At 34.3% G+C, this 17375-nt stretch overlaps 1 protein-coding gene across 1 annotated transcript in view; it reads right to left on the reverse strand.

The window, feature by feature from the left end:
* LOC106100865 overlaps positions 1–17375 on the reverse strand; it is a 31132-nt gene that overhangs the window by 4677 nt on the left and 9080 nt on the right. Inside the window, exons 3-10 of the mRNA XM_013279929.1 lie at positions 10958–11076; positions 7825–7965; positions 2319–2839; positions 1973–2204; positions 763–1405; positions 462–638; positions 195–357; positions 6–77 (exon numbers count right to left, since the gene is read on the reverse strand). Coding sequence (XP_013135383.1) covers positions 6–77; positions 195–357; positions 462–638; positions 763–1405; positions 1973–2204; positions 2319–2839; positions 7825–7965; positions 10958–11076 — 2068 coding nt within the window. The remainder of the gene's footprint in view (positions 1–5; positions 78–194; positions 358–461; positions 639–762; positions 1406–1972; positions 2205–2318; positions 2840–7824; positions 7966–10957; positions 11077–17375) is intronic.

Consider the following 17375-nt stretch of genomic DNA (forward strand, 5'->3'; position numbering starts at 1 on the left):
TCTTGTGTCCGTGCCAGCGCGGGGACTCGCGCCCGCGACGCCGCTCCTCAGGGTACTCGGACGATCGACCTGGGAGACTGCAATTGTAAGATTTTAGTATTTGATTCCCCTAATAAGATATAACGTATTTAAAATATTTAAATTTTTTAATAGCTATTATTGAATATGTTATATTGATATATGTTATATTGTACCTATTTCTCTTGTGTAAGTCAGAGGAAGGCGAGAGAGGCGGTAGAGGTGGCGTCACCGACCCGTCGGAGCTCGCGGACGAGTCCAGGCGTAACGCTGATAGCTTGGGCTCCAAGATTTGACGAAGTTCGCACTCGACTAGATCCGCCCACTCGTTTTCACCATCTAAAAACGCGAGAGACAGGATGAACATTAATTCATACTTTTTTGTCAAATTGATTTCGTAATCATTTTCAATCTAGCAGATTATCTACCAGCTACAGACTTACTTGGTACAGTTTGCTGCTGACTCGTGCCAGGTTGTGGTTGGTTCCTCGGATGTGCAACAGGGTCAGAATCTGCCGACGTATCGTGAGGACTAGCTTCAGGTCTCCGTCCACTGGAATACGCGACGCTGCCTCGACCTGAATCCACGTTAGAAGATTGACCGCCGTTCTTGTCGTAATCTGAAAATGTTAGTATTAATAGCCCTGCTAATTAAGATTTCAACTAAAGGAGTTTGCAAAGTTTACTAAGATACTAACATAATGCAATTATAATTAATTTTTATGAAAAATTCGGATGAAGTACCTGAACTAGCTCCTGAACCATTGGCCCCTTTCTTCCCATGAGCTTTCAGGTCTTCTATTCGATTAGGCGTATGTCTCGACGACGATGGCTGAGGATGATACGCTTCGGCTTTCCCACTGGAGTTATAAACGCTGTCTACAGACTTTTGACTTGCACTTTCATCGTTTCTATCAGGTCCCTGATGATTAATTGTTTCTTCTTTATGTCGATTTCCTAAAGAGTCTGGAGTTCGTCGAGATTCTCTATGACTTTCAGGTGTCCGTCTATAAATGTTATCTTGGATACGTTCTTGTCTGTGCGATTCTATTGATCTACCGCTTGTACGAATCCGTTCTTCAAAACTTGATCTACCCTGAGCTGCTAAACGTAGTCTAAATCCACCATCATCGGATTCTCTTTCTTCTGTCGTATTCCTTTGAGGGCTATTCTCAATGGGTAATCCATCTAAAAGATTTCCATGTGAATTTCGTCTGGATCTTTCGTGAATTTGAGGAGTATTTACTTCAGGTCGCTGAGGTGGTTCATCAAGAAGATGAGGATGAGACGCGGCTCGTCTTCCTTCTACTAAACCTCTTTGTCTTATAATTTCTCTCTCCAATTGTTGTGGACTTCTTAAGTCTGGCCTTGAATGTGAATTGTCGAACTGGAATTGTAAAGTATGAAAAATTATGAACAAATACTAGCAAAAGACAACAATTAGTTAGTAGTTATCAAGTCAATTAGGTTTGCCTTAAGTTTTCGAGTTACTAATGCGTTGCCTTCATTAAAGTTAACAATGATCTAATAAATAAATCAGCTTTCTCAAAGACATAAAATCTATTTCAGAGATGTTTAAAGTCACGAAGAAACAAGTACTTGTTAATATAATTGCGGCACATTCCGTGGGAAGAAATGTTTAATTGTTGGGAACGATTGTGCTTTGTGCGGAGGCCGGTGACTGGTGAGAATAGGACGGGGCCGCGTAAGAAAGGTGTTGCATTTAAATTATTGCAGTAATTTTCAAGCAGGCCTTCGGACGGTGGCTTGTAAACAGACCTATATTTAGTATTTCATTTGAGTTGCAAAACCGGCTCGCGGCGATATTTTGTAGCTAATTTGTTTCTTACATAATCAGGAATTAATATTTATTAAGCGCTCTCTAGTCTTAGATTTGCATTTATTAACTTTGTCAACAGACTTTAACTAACAATTATTTAACTATAATATGTACCTGATTTTGTGGGCCTGATTTCAACGACGTGAAGTTAGCCATTGATCTAACGTCCATATCTCTCTGGTAAACAGCACTTCTTCTTCCTGGAGGTCCGTACTGCTGGTACAGGGCGTCGGCGCCCAACGCCTGCGGACGCGAGTGAGGCGTCGACGATAACATCTCTTGAGATCTTGCTTGTTGATTTAATAGCATTTGCTGTTGGACTATTTGTTGCTGCTGCATCATTTGTCTGGAAAGCGGTAAAAGACTAGATTAAACTAAACCATTCCAATGCGTGGTATTCTCTGAAGACCAAAACTTGACTGTCAATTATTTAACGAAATTTTGTTGAAATATATCTGACCTGTGTGGTGAGGGGCTTGGGTAAGCCATGTTATTGGCCATCCCATGTGAATACTGCATATCGGGTCTTGCTTGAGGCATAGGCCTTCCATAAATCCCTTGCTCCACCTTCCTCGTGGGCGTTTCTCTCGGCGTCACTTGTTCTGGCTCCGGTCTTTTCCTTTCCTCAATGTTGTTGAGGCTCGGTTCTTCAGTCTTTTCGTTGTCATTGCTATCTTTGCCTTTAAACCTACTAGATATCATATCTTTTAATGTGTGATATGTCTTGCTTACGGATTTCGTGCTCTTTGGCGCGTCTCTCGTGTTATCTTTGCCGGTTTCGACTGTAACAGTGATGTGATGTGAATTGTTTTGCAGATCGGCTTTGGTTCCATAGTTTTTGGCAGGTATAGGCGGTTTGGGAGAGTCGTAGTTTTGTATGTTTCTCGCTACAGCGCCTTGGTTTTGATTTTGGTGCATTGCGTAGCTGTAGTTTTGATCGTGATACTGTCGGAAGTCGCCCGATGTGCCAGCTTGCTGATTCTGTAAGCAATACCGCCATTTGTTACTTAAAATTATTGATACGTAAGTCGAATAAGAGTCAAAATGATTGGAACAGTTTTCTTATACATTATGAGAATAGAAATCGAGTCCCTGCTGATTTCGAACCTGTCACTTTATAGCGAAACAAAATGGGAACGCGAAAGAAACGTTACAACGCATATAACTACTGTTACAATGTTTTGTGGGAATCGAATAAACAATGGGCCATTGGCAACAATTGCCGGCAGAACAGACGAAGAAATGGCAGCTGTACAAGGCAACGACAATTATGACGTAAACAATTAGTTACTTTTTAATTAACTTGCAAATTAGATTTAAGGTGAAAGTTTTCGTAATATTTATCTGCAGTGCACATAATTAAGTTTTATACAATTTGTAAAAATAATATCTTCACTACCACATCATTACCAAACATTTTAAACAACAATAGCATGTTAACTGAGTTCAAACACCTGGTTATAGAAAAAACATACAGACTAATTGATTACCTTCTTCTTTTGGGAAGTCGGTAAAAAAGTAATTTAATTTTATGATAAAGCTTACATAGAAGTTTGAAAAAATACGTCTAGTAGGTACAATGCAATCTTTACTATTTTAATGAGCTTCAACTTAATATCACAAAATTATGTAATAAACAAATAAATACCATACATTTTCAAGGGCGAATTCGACCATTTTTATTCAAAAATCACTTCACAATAGTAACAATCATTTTCAATCACATGTTCCGCAAAAACACTTTGAAACTCTCACTAAATTTCATAATTTTGACAATGAAAATATTTTAAATTATTGTTGAATTATTATGATGGTTCTTGGAAGTGTAAGTAGTGTCGGAGGCGCTGCGGCTATACTGCGGGGACCGGATGCGCCCGCGCATGTGTTCACCGCGCACTGTGAGCGTACCTCACTGAATAAAGTGCGGCTTCGTTACGTCGAATTATAAGAAAGAGAATACTGACATTGTTTGTAATAATTATATTAATGATCGTATTTCCTTTATGATTACATCTTTTTATTTTATCAATTGTTTATAAAATTGTTATAAAAGGTAAGCTAAATTTTCATTCCATGTTACGTTTAATCATGTACTTCATTAGATTGAAAAATATTGAAAAACTGATTAAGCCCTCAATGTCTTTTCCATAGAAACTTATTTATAACAAATAATCTCTAATCGTTAGATTTGTCTTGTTTTATGTTTATGAATCATTGTAATTGTGGCGCGTGTACGAAATGACCGTTGGCTTAATTATTTCGATCGGCCTTTACACCAATTCCATCGCGTCTCTATCACGCTCCAGTAGTTAACATTCGACACGGTAAATCCACATTTTAGTAATGGACAACTTTCACTGATAATGCTTAATTATACGGACACACGTACATAAGTGAAACACAAATTAACTATGCCAAACTCTCCTCAGAATTCAACGAAAATTTATAACTGTGTATAAATAAACGAAAAATAAATAGTTTTCAATATTAACAATGCTGGCCTTTGTAAATAAGATAAAGAATTTTCTAGTGTCGTTAAATTATTTTATTGTATTTTATAAATATTAATAAATATCTCAGATTCCAAATATTAAATGACCCGTGTCAATTAATTGCATGGTGGATGATCATGCGATTAATTGATTGCTCCAACGATTTTCTCGTTTATGTAATAAACAAAGCTATAAATTTTTACGTACGCCCGTTGCCGTGTATTAAGGCGGGGTTTTTTTGTTTTTGAATAACATTATTATCAACTAAATTTTAATGATTATTTCATAGACGAATCTTCGTCCGTGAAAATAAAACGTAATGATATTTGTATTATTTGATTTAGTTTCCATATATCTATCCTTTTTATTCTTTGAAATAATCAAAATAATGTATGATTGATTTCTTATCTTTCACATTAATTCGACGTAGGTAGACGGCACCGATCGTGTTCACCGTTGCTTCGTCGTAGTTAACTCACCGCGAGGGACGCGCCTTGAATTTATATTGTGTGTCGAGTAGCGTGGCTTCAAAAGAGAAGCTTTTGTTCTAGCCTTTTGTTACAAATTTTCGATTTAACGCCTATTATATTTAGTTAAAAGCTTATTAAGAATGGTCTTTAAGAATAGTTTATATGTTGGAATATCATCATATTGTAAGTATAAATATAAAATACTAGCTTTCGCCAGTGACTTCGTTAGCGTGGAATTAAAAAAAAACAAACGTAAGTAATCTATATGTTCTTTCAGACTATCATCTAAACCTAAGCCAAATTTCATCAATAGTTTATGCTACAAACTTTAACAAACATCCATCCATCCATCCAAATTTCACAATTAAATATTAAGTAAGAATAAGATTTACTTTCTTCGAGGTAAAATCGTGTCTTTTATATATTTATGTAATTTTTACGTAATTAACGTCGAGTAAAATATTTTTTTTCCACATATCGATGTGCAGACACAAATCAGATACCAGGTCAACATAAGCGCAGAGATTGAGACGGTTGACCTGACGCATTCCGTTAATATCACATTTTAAGAAGCGCCGGACGAAATGTTGCTTTGTCATGCGATACTTAAGTTGTTAAAACATAATTCTGCATTAATATGCAGTCGACTGATTAGAAAAGCAGTGGTTATAGCAACCACGCGGAGCGGAGCGCGATTATACGCTATGATACAAAAATCATACATTGTAATTTTGGCAAACTTTTGGTAAGTTAACAGCCACACTTAAATTCTTTAAATGAGCACTAATGGAGACCCTTAGTGTAGATTTTGTTATAAGCAATTATACACTAAGGAATATGAAGAAATTTTACCTTTACATTTAACAGAATTGCGAACATCTATTTTACTTCACGTGAGAAAACTTCCATTGTTATTACATAACTATGCGCCTACTTTTGCCTAAACTATCGCATAACGATTGTGCGATTGTCGATTGTTTCGCAGCCAATTCAACAGTTCAGTTGCACAACTTCAAATCGCACAACTACAGCTCTTAGGAATCAAAGCAACACAAAAAAATGTGCGATAGTTTAGTTTCTGGTGTGCGCTCGCTCTTAGGCAAATGATTGTAAATTCCTCGTAGGCATAAAAATAATTTATAGTACTATTTTTTGTTGAACTAGCGTTCGTACGCTATCCGCTCGTAGTGTGACCACACCACTACCAGACTCCAGACATCGTTCATCAAATTAACAACATGTATTAGCAAGCCATCTCAATATTATCATTTAAATGTGATTCAACGCAAAAGTTAAGCATAAATCAACGCACGCAGATATGTTTTGGACTAATTTATGTTAATGAGACATTATTTGTTCATTTGTATAGATAATAATCTGTATACATTGATTTAGCATTTAACAGTTTTTTCTAAATATATAGTAAACAACATTTAATAAAAAAGAAGCAAAAATATTTGTTAATGTCCTATACTAAGAAAGTTTTTATGTACTTTTTAATACGTTATCAAAATCAGTGAACAATCGCATTTTATATCTCCAAGTACATTTATGGAACGTAAATAATTAAATCATAATTAATTACATTGCACCTTATTCTTACTTATAATAAGGTTGGATTTACACTTTTGTGCTTGACTGTACATGTTAGGGCTTCGAACCCGTCTCGCCTGGTCGGCCGACACGCTCGTTAACTCACAGGAAGACGTAACCCATCTCATGAATATAACTGCTTTAACTTTTCTACATGATAGTACACGTTATCACTAACTTTAGAACATAACTGCTTCGATTACAACTTTTCTACTGGACTGTACACGATTGCGAGTTATACATCGTTCTATAATCATATTTATTTCATTATTGCGAATGTAATTGAAAATCGGCTTTTTCGCTCCAAAGAAGTCCCGGCCTAAAGCTTAGTTTATTTCAGAAAAAGTACATAATAATTGCTACTAACTTTTCTACGCGACAGTACACAGGTTGTGATAATAGTACTCGTGTACGCAGATCGTTATCCTTTAAATTAATGGACGTCCTTAACAAGTTATGCAACGATTTCTAGACAACTTACGCCTATAAAAAGTGAAATAGATTTGTATATGAAATTGTCATAATAAGTTGCTTTACGTTTATCTTCGTACTTTGTTCATTTATGAGAAGAATAAGTAGAAATTGTATTTCAATGAGGGACTATGAAAACTACATAAACGTCAAATTCCTAGTATACATAAAGAATGCTTTAACTGCAGTTTATCTATCACTGAACAGTTCCCATTTTAGTCAGAGCGGGCGCACACCTTTGACTAAACTATGCGATAGTCGTGCGATTGTCGAATGTTTCGTAGTCCATTCAACTGTTTAGTTGCACAACTAAACATCGAGTAGTGTACGCATATAGATACGAATCAAAGCGCGACTAAACAGTTGTGCGATAGTTTAGTCAATGATGTACGCTTCATAGATCTGAACGATTGGGCTGTACAGATAAAACTGTCAGATTAAATTGAACGTGTGTAGCTTCATGTGGATTTTTATCGCTGTATTTACATTCAAGGAAAATTCCTTCGAGCAAATTGTCAGGGAATTCTCGGAATATGTCGACAGTAAGTGAGGTGGATGGATGAGTTTGATAACAAAAGTGAAATATATTTTTGTAAACTATGTGTGGAATTTCATCAGTTAAAGATGGTAAACAAAGGTATAAGTCATACTATTTGCTAGTGTATTTGGATTTGTGGGTAACTAGCTGTCACCTACGACTCGGTCCGCGCGGAATTAAAACGAACAAAAGTAAAAGTTGCCAATGTGTTCTTCTGAAATTTGGCACAAATGTAAGCTAATAAAGTTTTTTTTTTAATTCCGCGCGTACAGAGTCTAAGTCTTAGAGGCAATAACTAGTGACTAATTAACGAAGAGTCGTTTTTTTAGGCATTGTCTTAGTGACAAAAGACTCTGATTTTGAATGTCAAACGAGCAGTCTATAGATTTACTCTTTACGTACCTCAGCATGTGTCCAAGCAGACAGGGTCTTGGGCGGCGTGTCAGGTGCCACAGCTCCCAGCCGGCCTCGCTTCCTTGCTTCCTGCAGGATTGGAACCTTTGAGTTCTTCTCACCAGAGGACAGTATCACTTCTCGTTCTATCTGTAAGGATAATATTACTCAGATTGTTTATTATAGAAGGAGACGCACAGAAATAACTAACCTAACCTAAAATTAAATGAAAAAGGAATTTAGATTCTACTTAGACAAACGAGGTCGTAATACTAATAATCCGACTGAATATTAAATTATTCTTTGCGTACAATCTGACAGACGTAATTTTATTGGAATTTGCAGTTTAAACGTGGCATTATCGTTCAATATTGTTACATATTTGTGTGTCGTTTTAGTATTTTTTCGTATGTTTCCCTTGAGAGAAAGTAAAGCAGTGCTGAAATAAATATTATTATAGTAATCCCAAAAGATGAGATGAACACGCACAAATATCAATCAAAAGATCGACAGATAAAGCAATAAATACTTTCTCCGGGGAAACTGTACATGAATATGGATATACCAAAGAAAAATTTAGGTGTGTACAATTTCACGCATAATAATTACTAGGTACTAGTTTTCGCTCCCGATTCCGTCCTCATGGAATTAAGAAAAGCAAAATTAAACTATCTGTTTTTCAAGATTATGCTCTACAACTATGCCAAATTTTATCCAGATTCGTTAAACCGTTTAAGCCTAAAAGTCTGATAAACAAACATCCACTGTAACTATCGTATTTATAATATTAGTAAGATTAAATAAGAAATAATATTAGAGTGTAATTTCCAAAAATAAAACAACAATCTCTTAATTGCAGATAATTATAAAGTAAAAATAATTAGTAAATACATTTAGCTTCAAAAAACTTACAAAAATTAAAACATTTTACAAAAATAGCTTGTAATTATAATAAAAATTAATGTATTTGTTATTTTAATTGAATTAATGAGTAAAATTCGTATGCAAAATGATCGGTGTTAAAAATAACTGCATTCTCAAAACGATGGAAATACGTGGACTAAATTCGATAATTGGACGTTGATATATTTATTTAAATGTACCAAATATCTTAATTTTAGTATAGCAGCGATACCTATGTAGTAAAATTTTATGATAGCACGATAATAATAAAAACTATGTTATCGGTTAAAAATTCAAAAAGACTTTTCAAACATATTCATAGCATTCCGGTAAATTGCGGGGGCACTTGGTAACATTAAGGGGGCTCCTTAGTTCTTAAATTTGCTATAGTTTTAGGGACACTCGAAGACACACCACACTTGAAAAGCTATTTGTACAACAGAGGAGAAAAACATTGACTTTCTAACTAAAACATATTATACAGTAGTAAAACATTTTGACAGTGGTAGTGCCCGCTTTAACATCTTAGCACTGCAGGGCCGGCTCGCCCGGTGTAATACCACGACCACACAGAAGACAGGCGTGAAGTGGAAGCAATTCCGTGATTAGTCTGATGAGTGTGGTGCTGGAGGCCTAATAAGGAGAGGATGGGTCGTTGAAGTGGATTTAACGGAGGAGGAGATGCACAAGAAGGGGAAATATCCTCTTTATGTGCGTCTCCTACTCTGTCGGACAAGGGTAGGCAACGCATCAGCAATTGCGGGTGTCTATGGGCAGCGGTCACTTCGCCATGTTGGCGGATTCAGGTGGCCGCTTGCTCGTTTGCCACCTTGTTATAAAAAAAAATATTACAACTTTTACTTATTCGACCTTTAGTAGTTTTTGAACTTTCTATTTTACATTTGCAAAACAAGTTATAACTCACATACAAATACGGCAATATATTAAGGCGAAATACACGTATTATCTTTTGAAGAAATCTGATACATGTAGAGAATGCAAGTGAAATAAAAAAAACACTTTCAATGGTATTCATCAATATGAAACAATCTTTGTTTGCGACAGATGGCGTGGTGCATTGACCTTGAGAACTTGTCTGTCTTGATTGTAGATAGAACCTGAGTGGACCCGTGACGGAAGGATGACAGGTACGATCTGCCTGTCTATGTTGCTAGCAAATCGATAACACCGTCGGTTTAAAATTTAGCTAGTTAAATCTTAAAGTTTCCGCAAATTCCATCTATGCTTATATTATAAATAGGAAAGGTTTTTATATTTTTGGAATTTTGTGTGTATTTGATTCACTTAAAAACTACTGAATCGATTTAAAAAATTCTTTCACCATTATAAAGCTAATTTATTAGTTAATAACATAAGCTATGTTTTTTATTGTTTATTTTTTTTAATTTCTCGCGGGCGAAGTCGCTAACTTTCGCTAGTATCAGATAATTCTGGCAATTTTTACGGGTGTCCTTTCATAGGTAGTTGGAATATTATCAGTTCCTAGGTAAGTTATAAAAAGGCGATCTCTACAATTTGATAGTAACATCTATAAATAACATATACTTTCGTTGGAACGCCTCCGGGGAATGATAGATTGCGGTTTTTATTTTTAAATCAGTCAAACGTGTTTGCAGATTGATGTAAAGATTGCTAGATAGCAATGTTCGTATATTTAACTTGTTTAGTCCTCATTAAGGACGTAACCGTGCGTTTCCACTGCTCTCGATATTTCCAAGTGTTTGTTAGAGACGACAATCTTCTTATGAAAAGGATTATGACGGGGAAACCACAGATTGGTATCTTAAAGTTCTAACCAATGTTATTATCATTAATGATATAAAGATGATAATAATGTCTATCGTGGCATAATCCGTCAATAGGGAACCGCAGTATCTCTAAAAATGCCATCGGACTGGCAAATCAAAACTTAGTTTTGGAGCTCCTGTCACACGACGCATAGTAAGTTATAATTACTGAGGTATTCAATTATTTTTGATTGTACCACAGCGACATCTCCTGTTCGTTTACTTAAAATACACCTACTTACATGTAAAGTGACCTCTATCTTTTATGCTGTAAGCCTCATTTTATTCTGTTTTCATTATTTTTGGACTGGCAAAAAGAGATTGAAATAACTGTTAATAACATCAATAAGTACGTTTAAGTCGCAACGAAGCGATAGCTCATTTAAGTCATACCTATCCATATATAGAGATCATTGTTAAAATAGTGTTACCGGGAACTTTGCGGAGTGCGTGTGCAAGGCCGTAGGGGGCGCGGACGGCGCGGGGGCGCCGGGCAGCGCGGCCTCGGGCGCCGGTGGCATCCTGTACGGCGGCCCGCCCTCCACTCCACCTGCACAGAACGTAACAAATGAGAAACAATTCATTTTAGGAAAAGGACATACAGAAGTGGATATTATCTATACTAATATAATAAAGCGTAAAAATACGCTACTTCGTGGCGTAGGATGTCAGCAATCACAGCACATTTATGAATAATTATTTCTTTAATTAAAATCCCTACACTTACGACACGCTTTAGGCTATATATTTTCACGCTATTAAACTTAGGGGTTAAATCAATTGAAAAAAAAACCTTCATGTGGGAAAGGGAGCATAAACTACAAGCTGCCAACATTAAGGTAGCAATGTTATTATGGTAACGATAATTTTATTTGCAATTGGGAATTTGACAAATGTAAACAATAATTATTTTATTTATATTTTCATGCGGATGAAGCCACACGGGAATCGCTAGTGTTTAAATAAATTATTCTCAGTGTATATCTGGACTGTTTCCGTTCGCTTAAACAACGGTATAGTTAATTACATATTCAATAACAGGTTGTAACAGGTGATTTTAAAGTGTATCACAAAAAATCATACAATGAAGTACAAGCCGTGTAACCTGATCCTTAGTGACTCAATCAGTGTAATAAGTACTTCACAAGTACTCTCCAATGGCACCAATTTTTTATAACCATTCGAAACAACTTAATTACATCCCTATTCTAGCTACGTTTATAATTTTTTCAAAAAGAAATCATAAATCTTAAATTAGTACCAGTATCGGTATTAGGTACGAAATAAAAAAACCAACTATAAAATTAAGGTATAAAAAAAAGAAAGTTCAAAAATTCGATGAAAACATAATGAAACATAATAGCTTTGAAGGTTAGTTACGATGTTATTATAGTCTGGAGAAGTAATGACTTATAATTATTTTTTTACCTTAATTCAACATGATGTTGCTTTTAAGTGAAACTAAGTCGCAACTAGACGTTTCTAGTTTATACTTGATAGAAAACATACATCAAGCATGGCAATGTTTTCAATAAAAGAAAAAAACTGGTGCTATTGTTACTAGCAATTTTACTTCGCTATAGAAGTTAAGAAACTGGGAAAGTTCGAACTTTTTAAAAGTTGTAACTATTGAAATGGTCATAGTTGAACCACCTTACAACTGACGCTCGAAAAACCTATAGGGAAGCAATGATTTAATTATTACCAAAGTAATCCAATCGAAATTTTAGTACGAGAAATATTACATCTTAAATTGCCCTGAATGTTCAACTTGTTACCGACAGCGCGGCAGCCAAAAACACAAACTTCTATGTTAAATCAAAACAACTTTATTTTAACTGATTTACTTTAAAATATTGATTTACAAAACTATATCAATCACATCTTGCCCGTTATACGATTCTTTTTCTTCTGTTTCTTATCTTTTTAATAACAAACCACGCAACAGTCTCGGTGGCCAGTATGCATCCTCTTGGCTGCATTCATACTTCTTGTCAGCCAAAGAGGTTTTATTTTGCACTGAACAGAGTGACCACTTAACAAGTTTGTTTGTGCGCATCTGTTAGTTTTTTTTTAAGTTGATTTGGAACAGTATCAAAAGACATTTTGTAGTACGTGGCCAGGTTGTTTAATAGGGCAAGACTAATGGCCACGAAGAGTATTTCCTGTCCTTAATCATAATAAAATTTATTGAACCACTAATAAAAGTGTAGCCTCAATACTTTACGGAAATTGTTATCATAGACTAATAAGCTAGATTTACTCGTTCTACTTCTGCTTACCCCAGTTCACGTTTCTCCGAAGTATATGATTAAGTTGTTTGAATTTTGCGGTTTGAAATTTGTTGGGAATTCAACATAAGTAGAAAGTTTAGCACAATTTACTGATACAGGGAAAGTATGGCGTTAGAATCAAAACATTTATGTTTTAACCATATTTAGTCTTAAATTGCATTACACAATACGTACAAAAGAGTTCAGAAAAAGATCCATTCAATGAACTTTATATCTATGCGATTTTTTTTTCTTTAGAACGTTTATCTTATTGAGTTAAAACAACTTTGCATTGTAATAATTTGACACCTAAATTAAAAACCAGAGAGTTTAAAATCGTAAACAGATTTTAAACGTAGAATATAATTTGGGCAGCATCGGGACCGGTCTAGCGGTATTGTTTGTAAATGTTCAACACAATGCAGGCGCGAAATCGACGCGCCGAGGATGCCTTGCTAATCGCTTTGTTAACTTTTTTGCTATCAAATTATTACGCTTTGTGATGTTTTCGACATCTTTAATAATCTAGTTTGTATGTATATAATAGTTCAGATTCTAAACACATTATAAAGCTATAACATAGAGCGTTGTTGGCCCATTGGTTTAAGTACTTAATTTTTAATCTCTAGGCCAGTTCGAACCCAGTTTTGTATCAATGTGTTCGATTTTCGAATTTTAAAATTTACCCGACGTTCTTGTGGTGAAAAAAAAAAACATCGTGATGCAACCATATTTGCCAGTAAATTTAAAATTATCTGTAAAGTCAACTCAGAGAGGGTCAGCGTGTTTGACTATAAGCCTGTCAGTATACTTAGGGTAGGCTCCGAGCTTCTCATATTATCTATAACAAATTGAAACATTTTTACCTAAATACAATAGACTCATGAATAGTTAATTTTGTCTTTCGTAACCTGCATTGTGGCCATGTAACAGAGCTGTCGGAGCAACAAATCTATTCTCGTAACAAACCTGTCATGTATGTAACCACAGCATTTAGATCGTTCACTTGTTTATTATATGATAATTGTAAAGGTTAAAAATGATAATCTAGGCGGTATTAGCACACTTATGTACTCAAATACAAAGAGTTTTTTTAATCGTATAAAGTTGCTAGAAAACGGTTATCTGAATTCGCCGATAGTGAAGCGACCACTGCCAGAAATTGCAATGGAGTCGCGTTGCCTACCTTTCATCGATGGAGCAATGGAAAGACAGAGGATATTTCCGTTTTCTATTTCCCTTCCTTTTGAGCCTCCTTAGTTTATTATCAAACGACATTTTGTAGGTTAGATGTTGTTATGATTTTTTCATGTTTTTATTGAAACAATTGATGTTGTGATTTCTGTTTTCAAGGATTCCGAGAACGGTGTTATTTATATCCAAAACTGTCCAAATACATAAACTGAATTTTAAACATCAAAATTATTTTTTAGAGAAATTGTGTTTATGTACGGTATGAAATTATATAAAATGTTGATTCTAAACGAAATAATTTAAATAATCGTTCAAGTCTGTAAACATAAAATTAGACATAGATGTAAATAGCCGATTAAAACAGATTACACGAGATCTGGCTCATTAAATCGAATAGATTTAATCGATTGAGATCTAATCGATTATACAACGCGTATTACGAAAGTGATCTACTGCGATAGAGACGATTTATCTATGCATTTAGAGCAAATTGGCGGCAAAATGAATGGATTATGGTAAAGATATATTTCATTTAAAACATCAAGAATACATATTTAACATAATAATATTAAGTTTTTCTTACATTTTCTAAGATAAAATAACCAACTGTTCTCGTGCTCGTATGGGATTAGTTCGCTGATTACCCAAGCGAATAAGTACATTAGTTTAAAAGTGCGTGTATTTTTCAATATTTTCCAAACTGAAACATTTTAATTATTAATTATGTACGGATAAAGTCGCGGCAACAGCTAGTAATAATTCAATACGAATTATTCTTACCAAAATAGGAGCTATTTACGTGATGTCTTTCACAAAATGGCGGCGGGCGGGAAATAATTGACAATCAAAATGGATTAAACCAAAAGACAGTTGTTTTAACAATGCATTCCGATATATTATTGCGTAATGTTTCGTAACTTCTAAGGCTTTAAATATTTTGTCTGTAATGTACGAATTTTATAAATCAAAAATATTATAAACGAAATAGGTTATCTGTGGAAAATCACATGGTGACAAGATTTCTTGAAAATTTTTTTAGACTTCGTATCGAATTTTTAACGGCTTAAAATGACAGATAAACGGAACAGTAGGTAGAGCTTTAGTGTTTGTTTTTTTTTTATTTTTAAAAAACCCGACATAACCTAAAAAACGAACTGGATGTCACTATTATTTCTATTGTTATTTAACAAAGTTAATGTCATTGTTTAAATTGTATAAGAACAAAGAACAGTAGCGTTACTCATAGAAAACCTGAATTCCCTTTACCTGATATCTCATACGAATAGGTATGTAACTAAAAGCTTCCGCTGCTGGTAAACAGAAAATACCATCAACAGATTTGCAACCGTGACCCTATTGTGATAAGGTTTAAATTTCCACAAGTAAAGTAGAATAAGAAAGGCTGACTATTCAAAATAATAGATTCCACACTAATTTAAATTCTCATAACTTAAACATAAGATTGATTTTCTGTTGTGAGAAATTTTGACAGATGCGTTTAACCTCTGTTTTTTGTTACATTTGAGCGTCCGTTTCATCTTGCGACTAAATATTACCCAAAATTATATTTTATGTGCTTAAATTTATTCAACAACTTTTACTTTTAAATAAAAAAATAATAATGCGAGCATTTTGTCATTAGAAACACTCTTTTAATCTATTCCCGCACGGATTTTTTTTTTAAAAGTATAGCCTACGCCTTCCTTCAGACTATGCTCTACATATATGGCATATTTTATTGAGATCACAGCAGTTAAGGCTACAATCTCTAACAAACATCCATCTACACTTTTATTAACAACTAGCTGTTCCCGTGCGGGTTCACCCGCATGTAATTATAAAAACTTTATTTTATTGTTTACATTTGTCAAATTACCAATTACAAATGTCAAAATGACAGACATAATGACAACCTTGCTTCTTTGATGTTAGCAGCAATTTATGGTCTCTTTCCCACATTAGGGTTTTTATCCAAAATATTTACCCCGTAAGTTTAATGGCGTTAAAATATAGCCTAAAACGTGACGCAAGTGTAGGGCTTTTTATTAAAAAAGGAATTATTCAAAAATATATTGTAATTGCTGACATCAGGCAACAAAGAAATGTGTGTTTACGCTTTATTATAATAGTACAGATGTTAGTAAAAATGTTTCATTGTAAATGCAATGGGCTTGATTGAAAAACACACACTCATCAAGTGACCATAAAATCAATTATAACGGAAAAAGTCTAAATATAAAAATATGATTTAGCACAAATCAAAATGAAGAACCGTTATAATTCAAAGATACTATTTTCATATAAATTATAATGAATTGAAATCTAATACAAGTGATGTTTATTACGTTTGCGCGGTACAAACAACCTGCTTGCACAGATCTCGGTATAGCTTTCTAATGTCTAGACTTGGGTTCACGTTAGAAATTGTAGTGCATAAAAAGTTATATCGATTTCTCTACAACTTTATGTTCTTTACAACTTAACTAAGAGCGGGCTCACATCTTTGACAAAACTATCGTACAACGGTTGTGCGATTGTCGATTGTTTCGCAGCAAATTCAAGTGTTTAGTTGCACAAATAAAAATAGAATATTGTGCGCACCTCCATATGAGTACATAGGAATCTAAGCGTGACTAAACAGTTGGGCGGATAGTTTATTCAAAGGTGTGCGCGCACTCTCTCTCTCTCTCTCTCACTCCTATTTACTTGCTTTTAATGTATAGTGTATTCTGTGGTAATATAGTTGATAAAAAGATGGAAAAATGGTCATAAAAATTTAGTGAAAATATGTATGTTTTTCTGGCACAACTACCTTGAAATTTGTTAAAAGTTATTATTATAAATATGTTTTTTTTATCATTAACAATGTCCGTAATTATTTGGTATTTGGTGAAATTAAATTACTTATTATGTGCAAAATAATATCACTAATGTTTCAAGTCTAAATAAGTTTTTTCATATGTTTAATAAATTTAACATAGAGTTTCTTGTCACTTGTAAACTACATAAAATACATTAAAGTTACAAGTCTATTTGTGTTAATTTTAATTTATAACCAATAAAGAATTCTAAACAGTTTATCTATTTTATTCTGGAAATCAATTTAATTTTAATGTATTCAATTATAAAAACTCGTGTCGTCAAAACTTACGACTGTACAAACGTCATTCAGTTTATCAAGTAAATGACTATATCGATAAGAAAAAGGCAATAAATCGACTTTTAAAAGAACACATTCACTTCGTTTTTTCTGATTTATTGCTATGATTATCAACCAAATTGCCAATACCCGATAAGCAATAGAAAACAGTTTGTTTAACTGACTGCCTATAAAGACTCGATTGTCTTTTCATCAAATTTATCTAAATAAGAGTTTGATACT

The sequence above is a fragment of the Papilio polytes genome, unplaced genomic scaffold (genome assembly GCF_000836215.1).
Source record: "Papilio polytes unplaced genomic scaffold, Ppol_1.0 DF824035.1, whole genome shotgun sequence".
NCBI lineage: Eukaryota > Metazoa > Arthropoda > Insecta > Lepidoptera > Papilionidae > Papilio > Papilio polytes.